This window comes from Lampetra fluviatilis, chromosome 13 (genome assembly GCF_964198595.1).
Source record: "Lampetra fluviatilis chromosome 13, kcLamFluv1.1, whole genome shotgun sequence".
Classification (NCBI taxonomy): domain Eukaryota; kingdom Metazoa; phylum Chordata; class Hyperoartia; order Petromyzontiformes; family Petromyzontidae; genus Lampetra; species Lampetra fluviatilis.
The window spans coordinates 11,162,314-11,188,536 of NC_136287.1; the positions used below are offsets into that span (position 1 = coordinate 11,162,314).

Here is a 26,223-nt window from a genome sequence, read left to right on the forward strand (position 1 = left end):
GCTGTTTGAAAGTTTATTTTTATAAGTCAATACTAGATTCGTTTTTAAGATAGTGAATGTCATTATTTCCTTCAACATGGAACAGCAAGTGGTCAGTTGCAGCTGTCTCTGTGGCGCAATTGGCTAGCGCGTTCGGCTGTTAACTGAAAGGTTGGTGGTTCAAGCCCACCCAGGGACGACGTTTTGGAGAGTTTTTTGCTTGGACAAAGTCTATTCCTTATCTGTTTTTTAAGACAGCGAATGTCAACACGTTCCTTCGGAGGGGGCAGGTAGGTACTTGGTTTGACAGTGCATTCGTGCGATCCGTGTGACGCTGCGTGGGGCGGCGTGTCACGTGGTGCTGAGCCCGCCCGAAGTGGTCTATGAAATACAAATCGAGGGCGTGGCTAATCACGACGGACAGACCGACAAATAATCCCTGGTGGGCAGTTTGGAACTGTTGTTCCTACCTGTATTAATTCCTTAAACATGGAACAGCAAGTGGCGTCGTTGAGTTGTCTCTCTGGTGCAATTGGTTAGCAAGTTCAGCTTTTAACCACCCAGCGATGCTGTTTGAAAGTGCATTTTTATTCCTCAAAGTCAATACTCGATTCGATTTTACGACGGCTAATGTCATTAATTCCTTCAACATGGAACAGCAAGTTGCTCCTTGCAGCGGTCGCTGTGGCGCAATTGGTTAACGCGTTTGGCTGTTAACCGAAAGGTTGGTGGTTCAAGCCCACCCAGGGACGACCTATCGGAGAGTTTTTTGCTTGCTAGATTCTATTCTATTCTACGACAGCGAATGTCATTAATTCCTTCAACACGGAACAGCAAGTGTCTCATTGCAGCTGTCTCTGTGGTGCAATTGGTTAGCGCGTTCGGCTGTTAACCGAAAGGTTGGTGGTTGAAGCCCTTCCAGGGACGAACTTTTGGAGAGTTTTTTGCTTGCTAGATTCGATTCTATTTTTCGACAGCGAATGTCATTCATTCCTTCAACATCGAACAGCAAGTGGCTTCTTGCAGCTGTCTCTGGCGCATTTGGCCAGCGTGTTCTGCTATGAAGTGGTAAGGTTGGTGGTTCAAGCCCACGAACTTTCGGAGAGCTTTTTGCTGGCTAGATTAGATTCGATTTTACGACAGCTAATGAAATTCATTCCTTAAAAATGGAACAGCAAGTTACTCATTGCAGCTGTCTCTGTGGCGCAATTGGTTAGCGCGTTCGGCTGTTAACCGAAAGGTTGGTGGTGCAAGCCCACCCAGGGACGAACTTTCGGAGAGTTTTTTGCTTGCTAGATTCGATTCTATTCTACGACAGCGAATGTCATTAATTCCTTCAACACGGAACAGCAAGTTGCTCATTGCAGCTGTCTCTCTGGCGCAATTGGTTAGCGCGTTCGGCTGTTAACCGAAAGGTTGGTGGTTCAAGCCCACCCAGGGACGAACTTTCGGAGAGTTTTTTGCTGGCTAGATTCGATTCGATTTTACGACAGCGAATGTCATTAATTCCTTCAACATTGAACAGCAAGTGTTCTCTTGCAGCTGTCTCTGGTGCATTTGGCCAGCGTGTTCTGCAATGAAGTGTAAAGGTTGGTGGTTCAAACCCACTCAGAGATGCTGTTTGAAAGTTTATTTTTATAAGTCAATACTAGATTCGTTTTTAAGATAGTGAATGTCATTATTTCCTTCAACATGGAACAGCAAGTGGTCAGTTGCAGCTGTCTCTGTGGCGCAATTGGCTAGCGCGTTTGGCTGTTAACCGAAAGGTTTGTGGTTCAAGCCCACCCAGGGACGAACTTTAGGAGAGTTTTTTGCTTGCTAGATTCGATTCTATTCTACGACAGCGAATGTCATTAATTCCTTCAACATGGAACAGCAAGTTGCTCATTGCAGCTGTCGCTGTGGCGCAATTGGTTAGCGCGTCCGGCTGTTAACCGAAAGGTTGGTGGTTCAAGCCCATCCAGGGACGAACTTTCGGAGAGTTTTTTGCTGGCTAGATTCGATTCGATTTTACGACAGCGAATGTCATTTATTCCTTCAACATTGAACTGCAAGTGTTCTCTTGCAGCTGTCTCTGGTGCATTTGGCCAGCGTGTTCTGCAATGAAGTGTAAAGGTTGGTGGTTCAAACCCACTCAGAGATGCTGTTTGAAAGTTTATTTTTATAAGTCAATACTAGATTCGTTTTTAAGATAGTGAATGTCATTATTTCCTTCAACATGGAACAGCAAGTGGTCAGTTGCAGCTGTCTCTGTGGCGCAATTGGCTAGCGCGTTCGGCTGTTAACCGAAAGGTTGGTGGTTCAAGCCCACCCAGGGACGAGGTTTTGGAGAGTTTTTTGCTTGCACAAAGTCTATTCCAGATCTGTTTTTTAAGACAGCGAATGTCAACACGTTCCTTCGGAGGGGGCAGGTAGGTACTTGGTTTGACAGTGCATTCGTGCGATCCGTGTGACGCTGCGTGGGGCGGCGTGTCACGTGGTGCTGAGCCCGCCCGAAGTGGTCTATGAAATACAAATCGAGGGCGTGGCTAATCACGACGGACAGACCGACAAATAATCCCTGGTGGGCAGTTTGGAAATGTTGTTCCTACCTGTATTAATTCCTTAAACATGGAACAGCAAGTGGTGTCGTTGAGTTGTCTCTCTGGTGCAATTGGTTAGCAAGTTCAGCTTTTAACCACCCAGCGATGCTGTTTGAAAGTGCATTTTTATTCCTCAAAGTCAATACTCGATTCGATTTTACGACAGAAAATGTCATTCATTCCTTAAAAATGGAACAGCAAGTTACTCCTTGCAGCTGTCTCTGTGGCGCAATTGGTTAGCGTGTTTGGCTGTTAACTGAAAGGTTGGTGGTTCAAGCCCACCCAGGGACGCACTATTGGAGAGTTTTTTGCTAGCTAGATTCGATTCGATTTTTCCACAGCGAATGTCATTAGTTCCTTAAAAATGGAACAGCAAGTTAATCCTTGCAGCTGTCGCTGTGGTGCAATTGCTTAGCGCGTTTGGCTGTTAACTGAAAGGTTGGTGGTTCAAGACCACCCAGGGATGAACTTTCGGAGAGTTTTTTGCTTTTGCTAGATTCGATTCTATTCTACGACAGCGAATGTCATTAATTCCTTCAACATGGAACAGCAAGTGTCTCATTGCAGCTGTCTCTGTGGTGCAATTGGTTAGCGCGTTCGGCTGTTAACAGAAAGGTTGGTGGTTGAAGCCCACCCAGGGACGAACTTTTGGAGAGTTTTTTGCTTGCTAGATTCGATTCTATTTTTCGACAGCGAATGTCATTCATTCCTTCAACATCGAACAGCAAGTGGCTTCTTGCAGCTGTCTCTGGCGCATTTGGCCAGCGTGTTCTGCTATGAAGTGGTAAGGTTGGTGGTTCAAGCCCACGAACTTTCGGAGAGCTTTTTGCTGGCTAGATTAGATTCGATTTTACGACAGCTAATGTCATTCATTCCTTAAAAATGGAACAGCAAGTTACTCATTGCAGCTGTCTCTGTGGCGCAATTGGTTAGCGCGTTCGGCTGTTAACCAAAAGGTTGGTGGTTCAAGCCCACCCAGGAACGAACTTTCAGATAATTTTTTGCTTGCTAGATTCGATTCTATTCTACGACAGCGAATGCCATTAATTCCTTCAACATGGAACAGCAAGTTGCTTATTTCAGCTGTCTCTGTGGCGCAATTGGTTAGCGCGTTCGGCTGTTAACCGAAAGGTTGGTGGTTCAAGCCCACCCAGGGACGAACTTTTGGAGAGCTTTTTGCTGGCAAGATTAGATTCGATTTTACGACAGCAAATGTCATTCATTCCTTAAAAATGGAACAGCAAGTTACTCATTGCAGCTGTCTCTGTGGCGCAATTGGTTAGCGCGTTCGGCTGGTAACTGAAAGGTTGGTGGTTCAAGCACACCCAGGGACGAGGTTTTGGAGAGTTTTTTGCTTGCACAAAGTCTATTCCAGATCTGTTTTTTAAGACAGCGAATGTCAACACGTTCTTTAGGAGGGGGCAGGTAGGTACTTGGTTAGACAGTGCATTCGTGCGATCCGTGTGACGCTGCGTGGGGCGGCGTGTCACCTGGTGCTGAGCCCGCCCGAAGTGGTCTATGAAATACAAATCGAGGGCGTGGCTAATCACGACGGACGGACCGACAAATAATCCTTGGTGGGCAGTTTGTAACTGTTGTTCCTACCTGTATTAATTCCTTAAACATGGAACAGCAAGTGGCGTCGTTGAGTTGTCTCTCTGGTGCAATTGGTTAGCACGTTCAGCTTTTAACCACCCAGCGATGCTGTTTGAAAGTGTATATTTATTCCTCAAAGTCAATACTCGATTCGATTTTACGACAATGAATGTCATTCATTCCTTAAAAATGGAACAGCAAGTTAGTCCTTGCAGCTGTCACTGTGGCGCAATTGGTTAGCGCGTTCGGCAGTTAACCGAAAGGTTGGTGGTTCACGCCCACCCAGGGACGAACTTTCCGAGAGTTTTTTGCTTGCAAGATTCGATTCTATTTTATGACAGCGAATGTCATTAATTCCTTCAACATGGAACAGCAAGTTACTCATTGCAGCTGTCTCTGTGGCGCAATTAGTTAGCGCATTCGGCTGTTAACCGAAAGGTTGGTGGTTCAAGCCTACTCAGGGACGCACTATTGGAGAGTTCTTTGCTGGCTAGATTCGATTCGATTATTCGACAGCGAATGTCATTAGTTCCTTAAAAATGGAACAGAAAGTTAATCCTTGCAGCTGTCTCTGTGGCGCAATTGGTTAGTGCGTTCGGCTTTTAACTGAAAGGTTGGTGGTTCAAGCCCACCCAGGGACGAACTTTTGGAGAGTTTTTTGCTGGCTAGATTCGATTCTATTTTACGACAGCGAATGTCATTAATTCCTTCAACATGGAACAGCAAGTTGCGCATTGCAGCTGTCTCTGTGGCGCAATTGGTTAGCGCGTTCGGCTGTTAACCGAAAGGTTGGTGGTTCAAGCCCACCCAGGGACGACCTAGCGGAGAGTTTTTTACTTGCTAGATTCTATTCTATTTTACGACAGCGAATGTCATTAATTCCTTCAACATGGAACAGCATGTTGCTCATTGCAGCTGTCTCTGTGGCGCAATTGATTAGCGCGTTCGGCTGTTAACCGAAAGGTTGGTGGTTCAAGCCCACCCAGGGACGAACTTTCGGAGAGTTTTTTGCTTGCTAGATTCGATTCTATTCTACGACAGCGAATGTCATTAATTCCTTCAACATGGAACAGCAAGTTGCTCATTGCATCTGTCTCTGTGGCGCAATTGGCTAGCGCGTTCGGCTGTTAACCGAAAGGTTGGTGGTTCAAGCCCACCCAGGGACGAGGTTTTGGAGAGTTTTTTGCTTGCACAAAGTCTATTCCAGATCTGTTTTTTAAGACAGCGAATGTCAACACGTTCCTTCGGAGGGGGCAGGTAGGTACTTGGTTTGACAGTGCATTCGTGCGATCCGTGTGACGCTGCGTGGGGCGGCGTGTCACGTGGTGCTGAGCCCGCCCGAAGTGGTCTATGAAATACAAATCGAGGGCGTGGCTAATCACGACGGACAGACCGACAAATAATCCCTGGTGGGCAGTTTGGAAATGTTGTTCCTACCTGTATTAATTCCTTAAACATGGAACAGCAAGTGGCGTCGTTGAGTTGTTTCTCTGGTGCAATTTGTTAGCAAGTTCAGCTTTTAACCACCCAGCGATGCTGTTTGAAAGTGCATTTTTATTCCTCAAAGTCAATACTCGATTCGATTTTACGACAGAAAATGTCATTCATTCCTTAAAAATGGAACAGCAAGTTACTCCTTGCAGCTGTCTCTGTGGCGCAATTGGTTAGCGCGTTTGGCTGTTAACTGAAAGGTTGGTGGTTCAAGCCCACCCCGGGACGCACTATTGGAGAGTTTTTTGCTAGCTAGATTCGATTCGATTTTTCCACAGCGAATGTCATTAGTTCCTTAAAAATGGAACAGCAAGTTAATCCATGCAGCTGTCTCTGTGGTGCAATTGGTTAGCGCGTTTGGCTGTTAACTGAAAGGTTGGTGGTTCAAGCCCACCCAGGGACGAACTTTCGGAGAGTTTTTTGCTTTTGCTAGATTCGATTCTATTCTACGACAGCGAATGTTATTAATTCCTTCAACATGGAACAGCAAGTGTCTCATTGCAGCTGTCTCTGTGGTGCAATTGGTTAGCGCGTTCAGCTGTTAACAGAAAGGTTGGTGGTTGAAGCCCACCCAGGGACGAACTTTTGGAGAGTTTTTTGCTTGCTAGATTCGATTCTATTTTTCGACAGCGAATGTCATTCATTCCTTCAACATCGAACAGCAAGTGGCTTCTTGCAGCTGTCTCTGGCGCATTTGGCCAGCGTGTTCTGCTATGAAGTGGTAAGGTTGGTGGTTCAAGCCCACGAACTTTCGGAGAGCTTTTTGCTGGCTAGATTAGATTCGATTTTACGACAGCTAATGTCATTCATTCCTTAAAAATGGAACAGCAAGTTACTCGTTGCAGCTGTCTCTGTGGCGCAATTGGTTAGCGCGTTCGGCTGTTAACCAAAAGGTTGGTGGTTCAAGCCCACCCAGGAACGAACTTTCAGATAATTTTTTGCTTGCTAGATTCGATTCTATTCTACGACAGCGAATGTCATTAATTCCTTCAACATGGAACAGCAAGTTGCTTATTGCAGCTGTCTCTGTGGCGCAATTGGTTAGCGCGTTCGGCTGTTAACCGAAAGGTTGGTGGTTCAAGCCCACCCAGGGACGAACTTTTGGAGAGCTTTTTGCTGGCTAGATTACATTCGATTTTACGACAGCAAATGTCATTCATTCCTTAAAAATGGAACAGCAAGTTACTCCTTGCAGCTGTCTCTGTGGCGCAATTGGTTAGCGCGTTCGGCTGTTAACTGAAAGGTTGGTGGTTCAAGCCCACCCAGGGACGAGGTTTTGGAGAGTTTTTTGCTTGCACAAAGTCTATTCCAGATCTGTTTTTTAAGACAGCGAATGTCAACACGTTCTTTAGGAGGGGGCAGGTAGGTACTTGGTTAGACAGTGCATTCGTGCGATCCGTGTGACGCTGCGTGGGGCGGCGTGTCACCTGGTGCTGAGCCCGCCCGAAGTGGTCTATGAAATACAAATCGAGGGCGTGGCTAATCACGACGGACGGACCGACAAATAATCCCTGGTGGGCAGTTTGTAACTGTTGTTCCTACCTGTATTAATTCCTTAAACATGGAACAGCAAGTGGCGTCGTTGAGTTGTCTCTCTGGTGCAATTGGTTAGCACGTTCAGCTTTTAACCACCCAGCGATGCTGTTTGAAAGTGTATATTTATTCCTCAAAGTCAATACTCGATTCGATTTTACGACAGCGAATGTCATTCATTCCTTAAAAATGGAACAGCAAATTACTCCTTGCAGCTGTCTCTGTGGCGCAATTGGTTAGCGCGTTCGGCTGTTAACTGAAAGGTTGGTGGTTCAAGCCCACCCAGGGACGAGGTTTTGGAGAGTTTTTTGCTTGCACAAAGTCTATTCCAGATCTGTTTTTTAAGACAGCGAATGTCAACACGTTCTTTAGGAGGGGGCAGGTAGGTACTTGGTTAGACAGTGCATTCGTGCGATCCGTGTGACGCTGCGTGGGGCGGCGTGTCACCTGGTGCTGAGCCCGCCCGAAGTGGTCTATGAAATACAAATCGAGGGCGTGGCTAATCACGACGGACGGACCGACAAATAATCCCTGGTGGGCAGTTTGTAACTGTTGTTCCTACCTGTATTAATTCCTTAAACATGGAACAGCAAGTGGCGTCGTTGAGTTGTCTCTCTGGTGCAATTGGTTAGCACGTTCAGCTTTTAACCACCCAGCGATGCTGTTTGAAAGTGTATATTTATTCCTCAAAGTCAATACTCGATTCGATTTTACGACAGCCAATGTCATTCATTCCTTAAAAATGGAACAGCAAGTTAGTCCTTGCAGCTGTCACTGTGGCGCAATTGGTTAGCGCGTTCGGCAGTTAACCGAAAGGTTGGTGGTTCACGCCCACTCAGGGACGAACTTTCCGAGAGTTTTTTGCTTGCTAGATTCGATTCTATTTTATGACAGCGAATGTCATTAATTCCTTCAACATGGAACAGCAAGTTACTCATTGCAGCTGTCTCTGTGGCACAATTAGTTAGCGCGTTCGGCTGTTAACCGAAAGGTTGGTGGTTCAAGCCTACTCAGGGACGCACTATCGGAGAGGTCTTTGCTGGCTAGATTAGATTCGATTATTCGACAGCGAATGTCATTAGTTCCTTAAAAATGGAACAGAAAGTTAATCCTTGCTGCTGTCTCTGTGGCGCAATTGGTTAGTGCGTTCGGCTTTTAACTGAAAGGTTGGTGGTTCAAGCCCACCCAGGGACGAACTTTTGGAGAGTTTTTTGCTGGCTAGATTCGATTCTATTTTACGACAGCGAATGTCATAAATTCCTTCAACATGGAACAGCAAGTTGTGCATTGCAGCTGTCTCTGTGGCGCAATTGGTTAGCGCGTTCGTCTGTTAACCGAAAGGTTGGTGGTTCAAGCCCACCCAGGGACGACCTAGCGGAGAGTTTTTTACTTGCTAGATTCTATTCTATTTTACGACAGCGAATGTCATTAATTCCTTCAACATGGAACAGTATGTTGCTCATTGCAGCTGTCTCTGTGGCGCAATTGGTTAGCGCGTTCGGCTGTTAACTGAAAGGTTGGTGGTTCAAGCCCACCCCGGGACGAGCTTTTGGTGAGTTTTTTGCTGGCTATATTTGTTTCGATTTTATGACAGCGAATGTCATTCATTCCTTAAAAATGGAACAGCAAGTTAACCCTTGCAGCTGTCTCTGTGGCGCAATTGGTTAGCGCGTTCGGCTGTTAACTGAAAGTTTGGTGGTTCAAGCCCACCCAGGGACGAACTTTTGGAGAGCTTTTTGCTGGCTAGATTCGATTCGATTTTACGACAGCAAATGTCATTCATTCCTTAAAAATCGAACAGCAAGTTACTCCTCGCAGCTGTCTCTGTGGCGCAATTGGCTAGCGCGTTCGGCTGTTAACCGAAAGGTTGGTGGTTCAAGCCCATCCAAGGACGAGGTTTTGGAGAGTTTTTTGCTTGCACAAAGTCTATTCCAGATCTGTTTTTTAAGACAGCGAATGTCAACACGTTCTTTAGGAGGGGGCAGGTAGGTACTTGGTTAGACAGTGCATTCGTGCGATCCGTGTGACGCTGCGTGGGGCGGCGTGTCACCTGGTGCTGAGCCCGCCCGAAGTGGTCTATGAAATACAAATCGAGGGCGTGGCTAATCACGACGGACGGACCGACAAATAATCCCTGGTGGGCAGTTTGTAACTGTTGTTCCTACCTGTATTAATTCCTTAAACATGGAACAGCAAGTGGCGTCGTTGAGTTGTCTCTCTGGTGCAATTGGTTAGCACGTTCAGCTTTTAACCACCCAGCGATGCTGTTTGAAAGTGTATATTTATTCCTCAAAGTCAATACTCGATTCGATTTTACGACAGCCAATGTCATTCATTCCTTAAAAATGGAACAGCAAGTTAGTCCTTGCAGCTGTCACTGTGGCGCAATTGGTTAGCGCGTTCGGCAGTTAACCGAAAGGTTGGTGGTTCACGCCCACTCAGGGACGAACTTTCCGAGAGTTTTTTGCTTGCTAGATTCGATTCTATTTTATGACAGCGAATGTCATTAATTCCTTCAACATGGAACAGCAAGTTACTCATTGCAGCTGTCTCTGTGGCACAATTAGTTAGCGCGTTCGGCTGTTAACCGAAAGGTTGGTGGTTCAAGCCTACTCAGGGACGCACTATCGGAGAGTTCTTTGCTGGCTAGATTAGATTCGATTATTCGACAGCGAATGTCATTAGTTCCTTAAAAATGGAACAGAAAGTTAATCCTTGCTGCTGTCTCTGTGGCGCAATTGGTTAGTGCGTTCGGCTTTTAACTGAAAGGTTGGTGGTTCAAGCCCACCCAGGGACGAACTTTTGGAGAGTTTTTTGCTGGCTAGATTCGATTCTATTTTACGACAGCGAATGTCATTAATTCCTTCAACATGGAACAGCAAGTTGCGCATTGCAGCTGTCTCTGTGGCGCAATTGGTTAGCGCGTTCGTCTGTTAACCGAAAGGTTGGTGGTTCAAGCCCACCCAGGGACGACCTAGCGGAGAGTTTTTTACTTGCAAGATTCTATTCTATTTTACGACAGCGAATGTCATTAATTCCTTCAACATGGAACAGCATGTTGCTCATTGCAGCTGTCTCTGTGGCGCAATTGGTTAGCACGTTCGGCTGTTAACTGAAAGGTTGGTGGTTCAAGCCCACCCAGGGACGACCTAGCGGAGAGTTTTTTACTTGCAAGATTCTATTCTATTTTACGACAGCGAATGTCATTCATTCCTTAAAAATGGAACAGCAAGTTAACCCTTGCAGCTGTCTCTGTGGCGCAATTGGTTAGCGCGTTCGGCTGTTAACTGAAAGTTTGGTGGTTCAAGCCCACCCAGGGACGAACTTTTGGAGAGCTTTTTGCTGGCTAGATTCGATTCGATTTTACGACAGCAAATGTCATTCATTCCTTAAAAATGGAACAGCAAGTTACTCCTCGCAGCTGTCTCTGTGGCGCAATTGGTTAACGCGTTCATCTGTTGACCAACAAAGTTAGTGGTTCAAGACCACCCAGGGATGATGTTTGAAAGAGTGTGTTTTGCTATCAAGAAGTCAATTTTAGGTTGTTTTTTTTACAGTGATTGTCATTCATGCCTTCAATGATGGTACAACCCATCTTGGTGAATACGTTGTTGGTTCATGCGATTTATCTGCCAAATGTTTTGCTCAGTTGAAGTCGGTGTTGAAACATCCGCTGAATCTCACTCACCGAAACTTGTCCGAAACGTGAGGACCTCATCTTCGTCCTTTAACCTTGCGCTGGACGCCCACTTTTTTTTTTCTGTTCACCCCGCAGGCCTTTCTGCCGGCTGGTTCCTCGACTGGGTGGAGGTGGATGCGCCGTCGCTGGGCCAGCGCCTGCGCTTTGCCTGCGCGCGGTGGCTCGATGCGGACGAGGACGACGGCAGCACGGAGCGCGAGCTCTTCCCAGCCGAGCCGAGCTCCGAGCACTATGCCCCACGTAGGTGCTCCGGCAGCTCGGATGCTTTGCGCCGCAACAGCAGCGGTGCCGGCGATTGCGCCAGCGTTCACGGTAGCGACGATGCTAAAAACGATCGTCACGATGGCGGCGACGACGATGTCGGCGTTTGTGAGGATGTCGTTGATGCCGGACGAGCGGCGTCCGTTCGCCAGTCCCCTTTCGCACTCCCTGCCCAGTACTGAAAGAAAGAGACCAGAGCAGCAGACGGTTTGAGTGGTGCCACCATCCGTTTTCTCGCTAGGTCAACTCAAGCCCAGGGTGGGCTCCCCACTCGCAGAAAACAGTCAATCAATCCTTCTGAGTAGTCGCTGCGGTTGCCACCTATTCTGGGTTCTCCCAAAATTGTCGTCCATGTGAGGTCACGGTCCAAAACGTCCTCGGGTTTTTGTCGAATGCGTCAGAACACACCGCTCGCGGTGCACTTCTCCCCTCTTCTGATGCCGTGAATAATCTTCCCACGTTTGTCCTGATTTTTGGTTTGTACCTCAAATGTGGCGGACCCAGGGAATCGGTTTTGCCACCGCCCAGTGTGGTCAGGGCGTGTTTTTTTTGTCGTGGGGCCATGCTGGTGATGCACTCAAGAGTGATGGCTCACCAGTCGGGAGATTTGCGAGTTTCAACTCCCGGTTGGGTAGTGGATTCTTCCCATCATCCGCCCGGGGGTGGATAAAATCAGTAGCGCCAAATTGTGGGACGTTAACAGTTTACAAACTGATTTCAAGCTTTCGTGACTGCAGGGATTCATATTCTTGGTTCTTTCGTTAAAGTCACGTAGAATGGAAAAATAAAATAATAAAAATATAAAACAATACAATTCTGACGACGTTTCGATTGCAACACAAGCAATCATCATCCCTTCTACGTGACTTTACCGAAAGAACCAAGAATACAGTGTACAACCTATGGAGTGACTGGTCCTCACCATAGGAATGAGGAACTTACACCACTTACTCAGAGACCACCAGCATACATAAGTGCGGTCCTATTGCTAGTTTGGTCACAGAAACACTTTGACTTTTACTGCATAACCATGACGGTTGTTTTTTTTCTAGCGGACACTGGGGAGGAGATCTACGGGTAAACTAATGGTGACGTTGGGCAGGCATTCATCCAGCAGGGAATTCATCATTACTGACGACGATGATGAAGGGTCATCTCAATTCCAATGCCACGCATGCTTCTCTTGCGGAGTATATACAATTCTTGTGATTTGTGTTTAATTACAGGCAGTGTTCAAGCATTGACAGTTTGATTATTTATCACTCTGTATTGCCATTAGAAGCTTTAGGGCAATAATGGTGTTCTATTAATGTAACTAAGATGATATATTTTTAATATTATAATTATTACAGACTTCATTGTATTTTCAATAAATTAGTTTCAGAAGGCCATTCGAACACCGAATTAATTGTCCCCATACGAATTAATGTAAAAGACATTAATTGGTTCCAGACACAAGACATCTCTCATTATAAAGCATTTTTACACGAAGTTTACAGTAATTACATGCATAAAATCATTCAAAAAAACCAGAAACACAATAAATAAATGGAATAAATGAATAAATATATGGAATAAATGAAATAAATAAACATTGAACTTCACTTTACCTGTAGTAAGGAGAATTGATGGCTTGAGTGGAAGGTGGTGAGGAGGAGGAGGGTGTAAAACCTTTGTCTGGGCACGCGTCATGCATGCTGGCCATACGCGTCTCAGCCGTACAGGTTCTTTCAAGTCGTGATTGCCCATTCGACCTCCAAATTTCGTTCGGTTTCCGGGGCAAAAAATGTTCGGAAATATCGTTCGAACACCGATTTGTTCGAGTTCTGGTGCGTTCGATCTCCGAGGTTCTACTGTACTATTAATAAACATGAGGGGAGTGGTGGCACAATGGTAAGCACACTGCACTATGGCATCAGTGGCGGGTGATATCTGAGTGATATCTCAACCAGTCCTGGGCCACTCCTTCCCACCTCCCATTCACCATCCCACATTGACCAGTGTCGCGAAGCATGGTAAAAGTAACCTCCATGATTCACACGCATGGGCAGGTCTTCATCGAGCAGCGTCTGAATCTTGGAACGCACAAATGGTCATCTTTCATTTCATTCAGAGAGAGGCATAGCGCCAGTTGTTTTTAAAAGACGTCGTACTCCCAGCAGAGAACCGAAGCGACACAACCGCAATCTGCGATAGCTGGCGCCGTACTGTGCAGTCGTTCGTGACCGGCCAGAGACCATGAACTCGCTAAAATTGAGAACCACAGGTTTAACCACAGGTGGCTAAAATCTGCATTCAAACCCAGGCTCTTAGCAGTGCTGACTCAGTGCTTTGACCTCTAAAGCCACCTGGCCACCTTTTCATTTTTTCCCCACGAATTCAATATGCAAATTGTCCAGCTAAGGAACGGCGTGACTCCACTTTATATCGCTTTGCCCATTTGTCAACAAGTCTATTAGCAGTTCAATTAGTCAGGCGCAGGTGAGAGCCTTTCAAGGTGCAGTCAACGTTTTGCAAGTAGGAGACACGTATGGAATATTGCGGGCATTATTTTAGATGACAATGACGCACAGCAGGTCATCAAGGAATGCGTGGCGCATGCTGATCGCTGCGGTGACACCAATCTTGCCGCTTTGCTATCAAATGCTCAACCAAAAGTGCCCCTCATACGCACACCAGTGTAGAGACAAGGCTTAACAGGAGGCACTCTTAACTGTGATGTTGTGAACCATAATGTGTCCTTGTGTCTCTGCGGTTAAAACACGCGACTTTCAATCGCAACGCTGCGAGTTTAAATCCCCTTTTACGGAGACGATTGAGCACATTGTCCCTCCGGGTTTAATGTATAAACATTCCCTCCCTTTGCAGTTAAGCAAACGGCGGTTGTTGTCCTATAGGAACGTGGAATTTCCACCGCCGGTTCAAGAGCATTGCCCCGTTGCCTGTGTGAGCAGGGAGACTCTATGACCTTGTGAGGGATCAATGCGAGCAAGTCTGACTCTCGGTTTCGTACGAACGAAAAGGCGACTGTCTGATGGGGTTCCGTTAAGGGATTGCCAATGTAGCTTTTTCGCAAAATGCCAGCTTGCTCTTTGTCACCGCTTACTAACGCCGCCCACCCTTGCCGAAGCAGCCGTCCTCATGCAGTGCTGCAGAAGTGGAGGGTGACAAGCGAACAATAAAATCCAGTTCATGTTGGTCGCTTCCTATGAATGCTGTTTATCTGTAGTGTCACGGTGTTGTCTGCCACGTGTGCAACTAGATGCCAATCCGTCCAAACTGTGATCCAGTGCCGCGTTTATAAGTTGACCACGCTAGCTTTCACTGCCGACATCTATTTGTTTATTAATTGGGCCGGGTGGTGCTGTTGGCAGTTCTCAACTCTCTCTAGCGGAGTTTACAATCGGCATACCACTTTGTGGGACGTCAACAGTAGATGTACTTTGGCTAGACTGGCTCCTGCCATGACAATGTGGAATTTCCAGCGCTGGTTCGAAACCCTGGGCTCGTTTGACTCGTGAGACATTTTGATTGCGTCAAAGCCCCCACGTGAAATGTTTTCCATCAGCTGCGTCCGACACAGATAATTTGAAAACCCGCACGGATCACCGTCTGTACCACGTTGGAGTCTGGGTACATCACGTGTTGATTACAAAGAGCTGCAGTGGTCGAGGTGGCTTTGAGGTGCATTTGCCATACGTGTTTTTCCTTATTTTAAACATGGGCCTTCTCATGAAAGGGCTGCCCATGTAAGATGACAACGACCAGTTTTAAATGCCATATCTGTACATGCCAGGCGTGATGCGCAAGCTTGCAATCCAGCACTTTGGGCCATCAGGGTTGTAGGGTCGTGGAAAGATTGTTTTATCCGTGAGATATCCACCTGCGCGGTGACCAGGTTGACCGTCGAGAATGCAGCACAGCAAGTAGGTTGCCAAACCTCTCGAATTCGAGCGTTAATCCTTTGCGTCAGTGGCTTTTCTTTGGGCGCCTCTGGGTTACCTCCCACGCAACAAAAAACAAATGACTCGGCAAGGAATTGGCCAAACATCCCCAAATGCAGCACCTTCCCGAGGCGGCCTCAGGGAGGGCTATCATTACTGATACTGCCGGTCCATTTCTAGCGAACAGCTCGATGCCGTCCCGGGTGTCCAAACCGCTCCGCGGCACGTGGAGAGAAGCCAAATGGGTTTAAAGGGGAGCATTCAATTACACGTATTGGCCTCACCTGGCGAGGACAATATTAATGTACGTTTAATGGATATGCCTGCTCGCTATTACATTGATTGTGAAGACCACCCTGCTTTGCCTCTGTGGTTTGCCCATATTTGACTCTAAATTACGCGCAAAGTGAGGGCTATTTCTGGGCCTGTCGTCAATTGCCTTCGTCTGCTGCGAATGCATCATGCAGCCCACATGCTGGCTCCATATTTGCGTTGCGAAAAAAAATGATACGTAGAGAAATGAGATCCGATGAAATGAAGTAAAAAAAATAAACACCCTCTGGTGCGCCGCGGATCTGGACAAAATTATTTTGCCACGCGGTCGTGAAGCAGAATGACGACAGTGTGACTTGGGAGTTGGCCTCCCAGAGCGACGATGAACCTTCCCTTTTGTGGAATTTTAAACGACAAGCCATGGTGTCGTTTACGAGCGCGTAACGGTAGAACGACGTTTGGCTTCTCCGCTTGATATGCAGGTCCACTGGGGAAAGCCCTCTTTGTGTCCGAGGGCCTCGTATCGGCCGAGTCCCCAGTAAACACGCGACGTTGCGCCTGACGTTGGCACGTGGTTGGAAACGTCGAACCGAACGTCGGTCTCAACGTTTCACGTTTACTGGGATTGTGTTGGGATCGCGTCAGCGTCAGAGTCCGTGTTGCTGCTGTTGCTGCTGTTGCTGCTGTTGCTGCTGCTCGAGGTATTGGTGAATGTTGGTGTGGGGTCTAACCGTGGTGCTTTGGCTTTAGTGTGTTTGCCGAAAAGGCAAAGCCCCGGCACGGTGCGGTGTGAGTCGGAGCGGCGTGCGTTGATGGGCTGTCGTGGTTCTTTCTTTTTGGGTGAATTAAATTCTGCGATCTTCTTTGAGCTTGCGTTCTACAGACATGATTCGTAGTTAAAAGATTAATGTCCCTAAATCATTTAACAGTCGAGCCGATAATAACTGAGCACATTTTAAACTTGGCCAAATTCATAGTTTGAATTATTGAAAATAATAATTTTAATAATGCATTGTATTAAAAATGAATTGGCATAATATCTCAATGCAGGAAAACAAGTCTTGTGATTCACTCAGACTTCCCTGGACAAACAAAGGACGTTGCTGTCATTTAATAATTCACGGAGCATTCTACTCATCACTTTAAGCAATATAGATGAAGGCAAAGCATTGGCGACCCTAAAACCAGCAGTGGAAATTCCACATTTATATATCGAGGCCAGTTTCTTGATGGAATGACCATTGTTGTTTTCCCACAAGGTGGTACCAATATTACTTTCCCCAGTAGAATGATAGACCAAGTCAACCTCCGAAAGGAATTTGAACACATGACCTTCCAGCACCGCCTGGAAAAATTCGCGTTCAAATCCCAGTCAGGAATTGACTCAAATCCTCATCATCTCCGGTGTCAATAAAATGAAAACAACATCTTTGGAAGATCAACAGTGGCTACCCTTTGGATAAACCAGCCAACAACATTGGCTCTAGACTGCCAATGGAGATACGCAGATTTGAAATCGAGGAATTTTAATAGAATGGCGGCCTCCTCGCGACTCCATCGACGAGTCCCCCCTTCGCCTGACGCAGAATTTCATTGGCCTTAGCGTTCGGGCCTCGTTTGTGACCACTGAGCTGCAGTCGTGAGGTTTGCCGCCTGGTGACGGTGCGTGTGCGATGGTGAACTCTGGGTGCTTTCCCCGCTCGCCTCCTGGGTTTCTCCAAGCCACTACACTCTCCCTCCCGTCTCTCCGCTGCTGCTGTTGGTGGTGGTGATGGTGGTGGTGGTGGAACAGCGTGATCTCTGGGCACAAGGTAAACTCCAGACTCTCTATCGGACGTCCTATTTGCACATTCATCATTTTCATCTTCTCGGTGGTTAAACCTCACTTCTCTTGAACGTAGTTTTTGGTTTTTCCGTGCGTAAGATATTTGGTAACACTCCCTCTAGACATGTCTCTCATATTCGGTGTGTAGAACGTTGAGCAAGCCTGCGAGTGATTTGCGAGTATCAGAAGGCTCCACCGTGCTAATTTTAATTCAATTAGAGAGTTAGACCCTCACTTAACATGAGTGGTAGCCAGTTATGATACCAGATTCTGTGCCCTATGTCAGTAAAGTTATACAATCTGGTCATACACCTACACACACACACTGACCAGATGATTTGATGCATCGCCAACATTTACATGAAACATCAGCGGAAAATATTGCGTCTTATAATCAGGAGAACGGGGTACTTCATGTGCAGCATCTACGCAGGATAAGAATCTCAAGGCCAACTGTGTTGTGGGAACAGGATTTTCAACCAGGTATCACCCACCAAAAAAGTACTTTAATACCTCCACCTTCACCCATTTACAACAATAAGAGCGTTGATATTCAGGGATCATGGTAGCAAACGGTAATTGTGTACGTCTCTGTGTGGAATGTTTATCTGACTGGCGGTCTCTCTGGCTGGAGCGCACGACACATAATTGGAAGGTCGCGAGTTCAACGTCCTGACGGAGAATCAACCCTCGAATTGAGTCCCACTTAGCTGGATCTCACAAGTGGATGGCCTTAATTTGGCGCGGTAAAAAACCCCCATTGCTCAACAAACCTGGCGACAGCAAACCGACGTGAACTTAACCAATCCGAAGAAAACAATCCCACACGGGTCCCACGGTCGGACTGGCTCCTGCCATAGGAAGCAGAATTTCCACCAAGCAGCGACAGGCAAATTGCGGAGCGCTTGTCCGAGTCGCGGCGATGCTTGGTCGCTGATTGCAGCAGGTGATAGACGCTGTCGCATACTCTTAGTTCTTTCGGTAAAGTCACGTAGGTAAAAAATGAAATTAAAATAAATAAAAATAAAATAATAAAATCACGACGTTTCGGAGGCAACACAAGTCTCCGTCATCAGGTGGGACCGTCACAGCCAGATTTGCTGCATCGAGTTAGCCAGCACCGGCGACCCCCCGTCCCCCCCAACTCCCACCCCGCGCGAGCACAACGGCCGCGATTTCGTCCGACTCGTCGTCCCAAACGCGTCTCACACCCTTCCTCTGCTGCCCCCGCACCCCACCGGCAGACGTCCCGTACGAGATCACGGCGCGCACGAGCGACGTGCCGAGCGCCGGCACGGACGCCGACGTGTTCGTGGTGCTGTACGGCCGCGACGGCAGCTGCACGCGCCAGGCCAGCCTCTGCCCCAGCAAGAAGCAGCGCAAGGAGCACTTCAACCGCGGTTCCGTCGACACCTTCGTCCTGGAGGTGCGTGGCCCACGCCGATTGGGTTTGTCGTGGCACGGCAGTGGTACCACCACCACTACTACGATGCGTCACGTGGCGAACCGTCCATTGGCTAAGTGGGGTCACCTCGATGTGATCGTTACTGCACCTGCGATGAGCACGGTTGGCTATGTTACGGTGCGGAAGAATTTCAACGAACGTCGCTGCCCGCTTAATTGTTTGTTCTTGAAATATTTTGCTTCCTGATGAAATATGCGCGGGAAATTAAGGTTTCAAATAAACGGCCTTTTTAAACTGTTCTCTGGAGTAATCGACGGCATGGGAAATTCTGAATTGAATACGATTGAATCTCCCAGCACGTAAGCAAAACGCCAGCACTTGTTTGCCGAACAGCACGTGGCACAACCTTTAAACACATCAGAGATCTTGATCTTTAGATCCCTTGCTGGCGAATAAACAAAAACTAAGCTATTTTTATTTCACCAGGTAAGGCCCACTGAACTATATTGCTCTTTTTCAGAAGCGACCTGGCCACCAATGATAGCTCAACAAAGGGACTCAGCACATCGGAATGTAGAGCAGCCAAAAACTCTAAACGTACGTTCATTCTAAATGCGACCACGGGTCGAGAGAGAGAGATACACAAACTACCAAATTTACAACAGGCGTCAGGGTCTGGTTCGAACCCACGACTTCCTGTATACCAGGCGAGGCAGTTAACATCTCATCGGCGTTCAGCTTGGGTTGAGCGGGTCAGAGTTGAAGGCGGCCGTGTGTGTGCGTGGGTGTCCCGCCCACACGCTCAGCTGGAGGACGTGGGCGACGCCATCGAGAAGGTGCGCGTGGGGCACGACAACGCCGGCCTGAGCGCCGGCTGGCACCTCGATCGCCTGGACGTGCGCAGGCTGCTCGGAGGAGGGAAGGTAAGGAAGGATGCTGTTGTCATTATCCTAATCGTTATCATCATCGTCGTCATAATCGTGGCTGACCCCCTCTATCATCATCACATCAATGCCATTATCATCGTTATCATCATTAGCACCACTTCGTCATCATTGTTTGTCAAAATTTAACATTGCCAAGATGACGTGATGTGACCAGGTCGTCTAGATTTGAATGAGGCCCTGTGTGTTTTGGTGACACCACCACCATGACTGCTACCACTACCAACAACAACACCCGCCATTCGCAGTGATATCACCACGGCGCCTGTACCAGGCCAGGTGTACTTTGAGGTCACGTGAAGTGTCCAAGGCTCGCTGGCAGAAGGTCATGGGACAGACCAAGGTTGCATGGGTTGACTGACTGAGATGACTGGCAGATGCAGCAGCTGTGCACTCAACTGTGCCAACTACCACTACCACTGGCATTCCCACCATCAACACCGGCAGAACTAGCACCGCCACCAGCACCATCACCACCACCACTAGCACTACCAGTACCACTGCCATCATCATCATCATCACTACGAGCACCTCCAACAGTACCACCATCATCTCCACCAATATCACCATCACCAGCACTATCATCACCACCAACACAACCGGTACCACTATCATCATCCTCACCACGAGCACCTCCACCAGTACCACCACCATCGCCACCAATATCACCACCACCACCACCACCACCACCGTCATCACCACCACCGCGCTGACGCTGGCTGTTGCGGCTGGCCGGGCAGGGTTCGGAGACGTTGAGCTTCCCGTGCGGGCGCTGGCTGGCGCGCTCGGAGGACGACGGCGAGGTGGTGCGGGAGCTGGTGCCGCGCGCCGTCGTGCAGGAGCGCGTGCTGCGCGACGGGAGCCTCAAGCGCGCCGAGAGCGTCTTGGACGACGTCCTCCAGAGTGAGCGGCGGGAGGGGGGGCCCTGCCACCCCAGGGGGAGAGGTCGCAAACGGGTTTTGATTCCTTACCCGTACCCGTACCCGGCCACACCAGGGTCACAAATGGGTACCCGTACCCGGCCGGGTACGGGTACCCGTTCCCTACCCATACCCGTACCCTACCCGAAATGAGTGACAAACGGTTACTCACCAGTGACTCACGGCCTACCCGTACCCGTACCCGTACCCGGCCGCACCAGGGTCGCAAACGACTACCCGTACCCGGCCGGGTACGGGTATCCGGGTATCGGGTAGGGTACGGGTATCGGGTACCCGGTTGCGACCTCTGCCCAGGGGTCAGGGGCACTGAGCCAGCAACGCGTCGGGGGGGCCCGGCTTTTGAATCCGGGTTTCAGCGGTTAAGCCGGCTTCTCGATGCTCGCCGATGAAAACGCAAACAGATGATCGCAGAATCGGAATGTTTATGTATGCTGGAGGAATCCAGTAGGGGCGGGTCAGAACGTTACAACAGCAAACAATACAAAAAACGATCGGAGTGCATAGTTTAGGAGAGGTAAACAAATCCTGTAAAAAGCAATATACAACTAAAACCTAACAATTGTTTATCTTTGTTACTGACCTTAGTTGTTCATCCAAAGTCAAATGGCAGCTTCTTCTTCTTCGAAGCTGCACGTGGTGCTGGCCGCATCCGCCCTCGGGCACTCGTTAACAACACCGCTCGCCGCCTCCCCCCCACCACACCCCACAACGGTTTCCAATGGCAACCCGGGGGGGGGGGGGTGTGGGTGGGTGGGGAGGACCGCCGTTGTCTCCCTGCGATGATCTCGGAGCTCTCACGCGTTGCTCCCCCCGCCCCCCCGCCGCGCGCAGCTCACAAGTACAAGGTGCGCGTGCACACGGGAAGCGTGCGAGGCGCCGGCACGGACGCCAACGTCTTCGTCACCCTCTACGGCGACCAGGGAGACTCCGGCGAGCGCAAGCTGAGCAAGTCCGAGACGCACTCCAACAAGTTTGAGAAGGGCCAGGTATTGCGGGCCGTGTAGTGCGTACGTGCGTGTGCGTGTCAATTAGTGGGACCTGAACTATAACCTAAACAATTTTTGGTTATTTTATCAGAAGAGACCTGGCCACAAGTGATCGCTCAACGAAGTGGCTTATGACGTGCAAATTTATAGCAGACAAATACTCGAAATGCACGTTGATTCTAAATGTGGAGGGAAAAACCAAGGGGACCCGGAGAAAAATCCACGCGACCACGGGGGGAGAGAGAATGCGCAAACTCCAAATACACAGCAGGCGTCACGACCTCCTGTATACCAGGCGAGGTCGATAACATTTCGCCACCGCGACACCAAATCTCACTCCTTGATCCTCGCCCTGCGCACACCCTGAGCATCGATGGGCTTGCCTCCCTCCTACCCCCTCTCTCTCGGACGTCGGCCGGCTCAGGAGGACATCTTCACGCTGGAGGCCGTCGACCTGGGCCGCATCCACAAGATCAAGGTGCGGCATGACAACTCCATGCCGAGCCCCGACTGGTTCCTGTCCAAGGTCGAGGTGGAGGACCTGGACACGGACGAGGTGTTCCTCTTCACCTGCGAGCGCTGGCTCTCCAAGGACAAGGAGGACAAGAAGCTCGAGAGGACCTTCTACGTGAAGGTCAGCAAGCGAGATGCTCACCCCCCACCCCACCCACCGCTAGCCCCGTGACAGTTTTTGTTTGCGCGGTGACGTAACTTCTGCGGTTGCCGCCTCCGAGGTGCAAAATGAAGGGACGCGTCGCGGGAAGAAGAAGACTATCTCACAGTGCCGGGGAGAGGGGCAGAACCGCACGTGAACGCAATGTCTACGGTGGTGAATTCTATTGTTGTTGTTCAGCTGACAAAAAAAAAACGGACTTTTAAAGTCCAACTTGTAGATTTCCCAGCACAGCTTGCTGAAAGAAGAGGATGATCAAGAAACAACCAGGACAGGTGACACCCAGTAGTGGAGGTTTGCTATTCGGCACAGTCTGGATCTGCGAGTGTTTTTTTAAATTTTATTTTGCAGCGGTCAACGCTGAGTTGTAGATGTTGTCGACCGTAGGTGATAACATCTCTACATAATGATGATGAAAATTGTCAGTCCCCTGATGGATGCTAAACCTCCCCTTGTCACGTCCGTAGTGCGGCTGCTTTCGCCAAGCTTCACCACACTGGGTCAGTGGAGGTCGGTGAAGGGGAGGGATGGGATCTAACCGGTTTAGGTATCACTCGCCACCGATGTTAGTCGTGGCTGAGAATCGCACTCGGATCACCAGGTTCACAGCACAGTGTGGGCGCTAAGCGCCGCGTCGCTTCTCTCCTACGTATTTAACACGTTATGTTCGTGTGAAAAAAGCATCAGTAGTCAAAAGTGTTTGCTAAAGTGAGCACTGAGCCAGTGGTGAAAATTCCATATTCCTATGGCAGGGTCGACAGTACATCCGTAGGATGACCACTGCGGACTTCCCATATGTTTCCAATGCTGAATCGATGGTGGTGGGTTAAGCAAAAACTTGACTACATTTCACAGGCAAGGCCTAGTGCTGCATACATCTCCACCTGTGCCGTCTCATTAGAGACTGCGGAAAGTCTTTATAGTTTTACACTTGCGTTTATTCTCGGCTAAACGATGTCCTACTCCTGAGATTGGTGTCAGCAGATCTCTCGCGAACAAGACTTACCCGACGAGACGGACTTTTGTAAAAAGAAAAAAAAGGGCACGGCAAAGCAAATTTTACGAATTTTTCACAGCTCTTAATAAATGTATCGCCGAGAACGTGATTCCATTATCAAGCTGTTCTTGAGAGGTGGGGGGCGGGGGGCATGCGTGCCTTGGGATCATTGGTTGAGCCGTAGAATTAATAAACCGAGAAAAAAAACAGCTCAATCGGCAATTCTTGCGACTTGATACTTTTTTTTGTGGCAGTTGTTATTGACTTGCAACGTGGACGCGTGGCGCCATGGTCAGTGTGCCGTGCCTGCAGTCGGAGGGTCGCGATTTCACATCCCAAAACTAAACCGTAAACTAAACAATTTTTCCTTTTATTCGACCAGGTGAGGCCCACTGAGCTGCATAGCTCTTTTTTCAGAAGCGACTTGGCCACACCACGATGGCTCAACGGAGTGGCTTATCGTTGTGTCAAATTTATAGCAGCCAAATACTTTAAACGCACGTTGTTCCAAAATGTTGGGCTGTCATTTGTGGCCAGGTCGCTTCTGAAAAGAGCTATATAGCTCAGTGGGTCTTACCTGGTAAAATTAAACAAAAATCGTAGTTTTAATAGTTCCCGTTCGTGGTCGCCGTCCATCCCAGCGGCTGTTCCGGCTCACCCCCTCCACCCCCCCGTCGTTCTGCTTCTGAGTTCACTGTGATGGGACTGGGAACATTTCAGGAACAAGCGGAGTGAGTGACCGTTATCGTTTCACCGTCGCTGGTGTTTCGCCGTTCCTCTCCCTCGCAGGGCTACGACGGTGAGAAGTCGAGCGTGGGGAGTTCGGTGCGGAGCCTGCGCGGTTCGGCCGGCGGCAGCCTGCGCGGCGCGGCCAACCAGACGGCCCAGTCTGCATCGAGCCGGCGCCGGAGCATCGTCGAGGATACGATATACGAGGGCCCAAGTGAGTCATGGACTCCTCGCGTGACTCTTCGCTGCGGCTTGCTGATGGCTCGTGGAGCGGTGGGGTTAGCTCACGCAAAACCCCGAAATGTAGCCCCGGCAGTCCACGGTGCCAAGTGGGTGTGTTGCCGATGCCACCCGCTAATCAGGGACCAATATCAACATCGTCATCGCCACCGGTGCTCCCACGGTCACCGCCACCTTTGGCCACACATTACCCGACCGGGAACGTGCATAGCACCGCGCACCTCCGATTAGCACGGTTGGCTGCGCGCGGTGTGCGAAAGAAGTTCGTCAACATGCGTGCGTACATAGCGATTGTTGCCCCTCCCGCCCCGGACCACGCTGGAAAATGAGACCTGTCCTGGCATCTTGCATTCTCACCCAGCTCGTCGACGTGAACTCACTAACGACGCCGCCTCCTCGCCCGCAGCGCTGCCGTACCACGTGGCGGTGACGACGGGCCGCGAGAAGGCTCAGGGCGCGCCGGGCCGCGCTTTCGTGGTGGTGTGGGGCCGCGCCGAGCGGCGCACTCCCCGCCTGTGGCTCGACAATGCCGACGGCCCCGTCGCCTTCTCCCCGGGCTCCACGCGCTCCTTCCGCCTCGAGTCCCTGGACGTGGGCGACGTCACCAGCGTGGAGGTGGGCGGGGCGGGGCGGGGCGGGGCGACCCCACCGGAAAGGCTCGTTGGCCATAGGGGCCCGGGTGCCTGGCCACAAGATGTTAACTACCTCGCCTGTTATACAGGAGGTCGTGGGTTCGATCCCGACCCTGACGCCTGCTGTATCTTTGCAGTTTGCGTCTCTCTCTCTCTCATCATCATGGTGGCTAGGAGATGTTAACGACCTCGCCTGGTATACAAGAGGTCGCGGGTTTGATCCCGACCCTGACACCTGCTGCTGTAGATTTCGAGTTTGCGTGTCTCCCTGTGGTCGCTCGGATTTTTCTCTGGGTCCTCTGGGTTTTTCCTCCACATTTAGAAACGTGCATTCAGAGTATTCGGCTGCTATAAGTTTCCACGTGGAAAGCCACTTCGTTGAGCTGCCATATGTGGCGAGGTCGTTTCTGAAAAAGAGCTACGTAGCTCAGTGGCCTTACTTGGTAAAGTAAAACATTGTTTCGTTATAATTGGACAGGGGTCCCCGTGGTGTTCCTCGCAAGCAGGGGGCGACCATTGGCCAACGCGACCCCTCTTCCTGTGGGTCCAGGCCTGGTTTCGGCACACTTGCCGGGCGGCGGTAGCGGCGGCGGAAACGCGGCGTCTCTTGTGTGTCTCGTCTCCCTCCGTTGCCGCCAGCTGGGCCACGACGGCACGTCGTCGTCCGAGTCGAGCTGGTTCGTCGACGAGTTCACGCTGTCCCTGCCGACGCGCGGGGTGGCCTTCCGCTTCCCGTGCCGCTGCTGGCTGTCGCGCACGCGGGCGGACGGGCAGACGGCGCGAGTGTTCAACGTGCGCGACGCCGAGCTCGCCAACTCCAAACCCAAGGTGCGCGCGCGCTCGCGCCGCGAATAAGTGACGCGCACGTCACGTTGATGATGAAGCGTCGGTCACTAATGACACTCGCGTAGTGTGGAAACGGCCGTTCCGTGTTAACCCTCTGCAACCCCAGGTCGGACGTCTGCTGCGGAGATGGAGCAATGAAACCAGAATGTGTGCAGGTGCTGGATTGAGCGTTACATCGCCGCATGGTGGGAGTTGGTGCTGAACCGGTGGGAGAAATCCCACAATGCCACGGAGGAGCGTGGCGGTCTGACCATTGTTGATATCTCGCAAAGTGGAACCAGTTTTACGGACCTCAGAGGGATGATGGGCTCGGTGGAACCTCCGTGGGGGTGTGGGCAGGCATCGTTCTGGTCTTGTGTCAAGCACTCCGATCGCAGAAACTGACGCGGCACAATTTGTAACTCTGATCACATTGCAATAACGCCGCACTGTCAATGCGGACACATGGACGCCCGCGTAGAATGCAATCGGCGACAGTCAATGCGCGATCCACTGTGACCATTAGGCACCGGCAGCTCGCACAGCGCAAGCGAGGCCTCACAAACGACCTGGATCTTCTGCAGCGTCGCGGGCTTTGCGCGGTTTTAACCGGACATCACCGTGGCCTTAATTAAACCGTCTCACAGCAGGGTTCCTAATTAAATAT

At 49.7% G+C, this 26,223-nt stretch overlaps 1 protein-coding gene and 36 non-coding genes across 37 annotated transcripts in view; all 37 read left to right on the forward strand.

Moving 5' to 3' along the window:
• LOC144935616 (lipoxygenase homology domain-containing protein 1-like) overlaps positions 1 to 26,223 on the forward strand; it is a 92,871-nt gene that overhangs the window by 58,817 nt on the left and 7,831 nt on the right. The window contains exons 28-36 of the mRNA XM_078862439.1: positions 10,957 to 11,121; positions 18,429 to 18,610; positions 19,396 to 19,512; positions 20,274 to 20,436; positions 21,306 to 21,460; positions 21,885 to 22,094; positions 23,920 to 24,073; positions 24,506 to 24,714; positions 25,371 to 25,559. Of these exons, the coding sequence (XP_078718565.1) occupies positions 10,957 to 11,121; positions 18,429 to 18,610; positions 19,396 to 19,512; positions 20,274 to 20,436; positions 21,306 to 21,460; positions 21,885 to 22,094; positions 23,920 to 24,073; positions 24,506 to 24,714; positions 25,371 to 25,559 (1,544 nt within the window). The remainder of the gene's footprint in view (positions 1 to 10,956; positions 11,122 to 18,428; positions 18,611 to 19,395; positions 19,513 to 20,273; positions 20,437 to 21,305; positions 21,461 to 21,884; positions 22,095 to 23,919; positions 24,074 to 24,505; positions 24,715 to 25,370; positions 25,560 to 26,223) is intronic.
• On the forward strand, positions 105 to 178 carry TRNAN-GUU (transfer RNA asparagine (anticodon GUU)). The gene has a single exon. It is a non-coding gene; the product is annotated as a tRNA-Asn (tRNA).
• On the forward strand, positions 658 to 731 carry TRNAN-GUU (transfer RNA asparagine (anticodon GUU)). The gene has a single exon. It is a non-coding gene; the product is annotated as a tRNA-Asn (tRNA).
• Positions 833 to 906, forward strand: TRNAN-GUU (transfer RNA asparagine (anticodon GUU)). The gene has a single exon. It is a non-coding gene; the product is annotated as a tRNA-Asn (tRNA).
• TRNAN-GUU (transfer RNA asparagine (anticodon GUU)) lies at positions 1,174 to 1,247 on the forward strand. The gene has a single exon. It is a non-coding gene; the product is annotated as a tRNA-Asn (tRNA).
• Positions 1,349 to 1,422, forward strand: TRNAN-GUU (transfer RNA asparagine (anticodon GUU)). The gene has a single exon. It is a non-coding gene; the product is annotated as a tRNA-Asn (tRNA).
• Positions 1,700 to 1,773, forward strand: TRNAN-GUU (transfer RNA asparagine (anticodon GUU)). Its single transcript has one exon. It is a non-coding gene; the product is annotated as a tRNA-Asn (tRNA).
• Positions 1,875 to 1,948, forward strand: TRNAN-GUU (transfer RNA asparagine (anticodon GUU)). Its single transcript has one exon. It is a non-coding gene; the product is annotated as a tRNA-Asn (tRNA).
• On the forward strand, positions 2,226 to 2,299 carry TRNAN-GUU (transfer RNA asparagine (anticodon GUU)). Its single transcript has one exon. It is a non-coding gene; the product is annotated as a tRNA-Asn (tRNA).
• On the forward strand, positions 2,779 to 2,852 carry TRNAN-GUU (transfer RNA asparagine (anticodon GUU)). Its single transcript has one exon. It is a non-coding gene; the product is annotated as a tRNA-Asn (tRNA).
• TRNAN-GUU (transfer RNA asparagine (anticodon GUU)) lies at positions 3,131 to 3,204 on the forward strand. Its single transcript has one exon. It is a non-coding gene; the product is annotated as a tRNA-Asn (tRNA).
• TRNAN-GUU (transfer RNA asparagine (anticodon GUU)) lies at positions 3,472 to 3,545 on the forward strand. Its single transcript has one exon. It is a non-coding gene; the product is annotated as a tRNA-Asn (tRNA).
• TRNAN-GUU (transfer RNA asparagine (anticodon GUU)) lies at positions 3,647 to 3,720 on the forward strand. Its single transcript has one exon. It is a non-coding gene; the product is annotated as a tRNA-Asn (tRNA).
• On the forward strand, positions 3,822 to 3,895 carry TRNAT-GGU (transfer RNA threonine (anticodon GGU)). Its single transcript has one exon. It is a non-coding gene; the product is annotated as a tRNA-Thr (tRNA).
• On the forward strand, positions 4,550 to 4,623 carry TRNAN-GUU (transfer RNA asparagine (anticodon GUU)). The gene has a single exon. It is a non-coding gene; the product is annotated as a tRNA-Asn (tRNA).
• TRNAK-UUU (transfer RNA lysine (anticodon UUU)) lies at positions 4,725 to 4,798 on the forward strand. Its single transcript has one exon. It is a non-coding gene; the product is annotated as a tRNA-Lys (tRNA).
• On the forward strand, positions 4,900 to 4,973 carry TRNAN-GUU (transfer RNA asparagine (anticodon GUU)). Its single transcript has one exon. It is a non-coding gene; the product is annotated as a tRNA-Asn (tRNA).
• On the forward strand, positions 5,075 to 5,148 carry TRNAN-GUU (transfer RNA asparagine (anticodon GUU)). The gene has a single exon. It is a non-coding gene; the product is annotated as a tRNA-Asn (tRNA).
• TRNAN-GUU (transfer RNA asparagine (anticodon GUU)) lies at positions 5,250 to 5,323 on the forward strand. The gene has a single exon. It is a non-coding gene; the product is annotated as a tRNA-Asn (tRNA).
• On the forward strand, positions 5,803 to 5,876 carry TRNAN-GUU (transfer RNA asparagine (anticodon GUU)). Its single transcript has one exon. It is a non-coding gene; the product is annotated as a tRNA-Asn (tRNA).
• Positions 5,978 to 6,051, forward strand: TRNAN-GUU (transfer RNA asparagine (anticodon GUU)). Its single transcript has one exon. It is a non-coding gene; the product is annotated as a tRNA-Asn (tRNA).
• Positions 6,155 to 6,228, forward strand: TRNAN-GUU (transfer RNA asparagine (anticodon GUU)). The gene has a single exon. It is a non-coding gene; the product is annotated as a tRNA-Asn (tRNA).
• Positions 6,496 to 6,569, forward strand: TRNAN-GUU (transfer RNA asparagine (anticodon GUU)). Its single transcript has one exon. It is a non-coding gene; the product is annotated as a tRNA-Asn (tRNA).
• TRNAN-GUU (transfer RNA asparagine (anticodon GUU)) lies at positions 6,671 to 6,744 on the forward strand. Its single transcript has one exon. It is a non-coding gene; the product is annotated as a tRNA-Asn (tRNA).
• TRNAN-GUU (transfer RNA asparagine (anticodon GUU)) lies at positions 6,846 to 6,919 on the forward strand. The gene has a single exon. It is a non-coding gene; the product is annotated as a tRNA-Asn (tRNA).
• TRNAN-GUU (transfer RNA asparagine (anticodon GUU)) lies at positions 7,399 to 7,472 on the forward strand. The gene has a single exon. It is a non-coding gene; the product is annotated as a tRNA-Asn (tRNA).
• TRNAN-GUU (transfer RNA asparagine (anticodon GUU)) lies at positions 8,127 to 8,200 on the forward strand. The gene has a single exon. It is a non-coding gene; the product is annotated as a tRNA-Asn (tRNA).
• TRNAK-UUU (transfer RNA lysine (anticodon UUU)) lies at positions 8,302 to 8,375 on the forward strand. The gene has a single exon. It is a non-coding gene; the product is annotated as a tRNA-Lys (tRNA).
• TRNAN-GUU (transfer RNA asparagine (anticodon GUU)) lies at positions 8,477 to 8,550 on the forward strand. The gene has a single exon. It is a non-coding gene; the product is annotated as a tRNA-Asn (tRNA).
• On the forward strand, positions 8,652 to 8,725 carry TRNAN-GUU (transfer RNA asparagine (anticodon GUU)). Its single transcript has one exon. It is a non-coding gene; the product is annotated as a tRNA-Asn (tRNA).
• TRNAN-GUU (transfer RNA asparagine (anticodon GUU)) lies at positions 8,827 to 8,900 on the forward strand. The gene has a single exon. It is a non-coding gene; the product is annotated as a tRNA-Asn (tRNA).
• TRNAN-GUU (transfer RNA asparagine (anticodon GUU)) lies at positions 9,002 to 9,075 on the forward strand. The gene has a single exon. It is a non-coding gene; the product is annotated as a tRNA-Asn (tRNA).
• TRNAN-GUU (transfer RNA asparagine (anticodon GUU)) lies at positions 9,730 to 9,803 on the forward strand. The gene has a single exon. It is a non-coding gene; the product is annotated as a tRNA-Asn (tRNA).
• On the forward strand, positions 9,905 to 9,978 carry TRNAK-UUU (transfer RNA lysine (anticodon UUU)). Its single transcript has one exon. It is a non-coding gene; the product is annotated as a tRNA-Lys (tRNA).
• Positions 10,080 to 10,153, forward strand: TRNAN-GUU (transfer RNA asparagine (anticodon GUU)). Its single transcript has one exon. It is a non-coding gene; the product is annotated as a tRNA-Asn (tRNA).
• Positions 10,255 to 10,328, forward strand: TRNAN-GUU (transfer RNA asparagine (anticodon GUU)). The gene has a single exon. It is a non-coding gene; the product is annotated as a tRNA-Asn (tRNA).
• On the forward strand, positions 10,430 to 10,503 carry TRNAN-GUU (transfer RNA asparagine (anticodon GUU)). Its single transcript has one exon. It is a non-coding gene; the product is annotated as a tRNA-Asn (tRNA).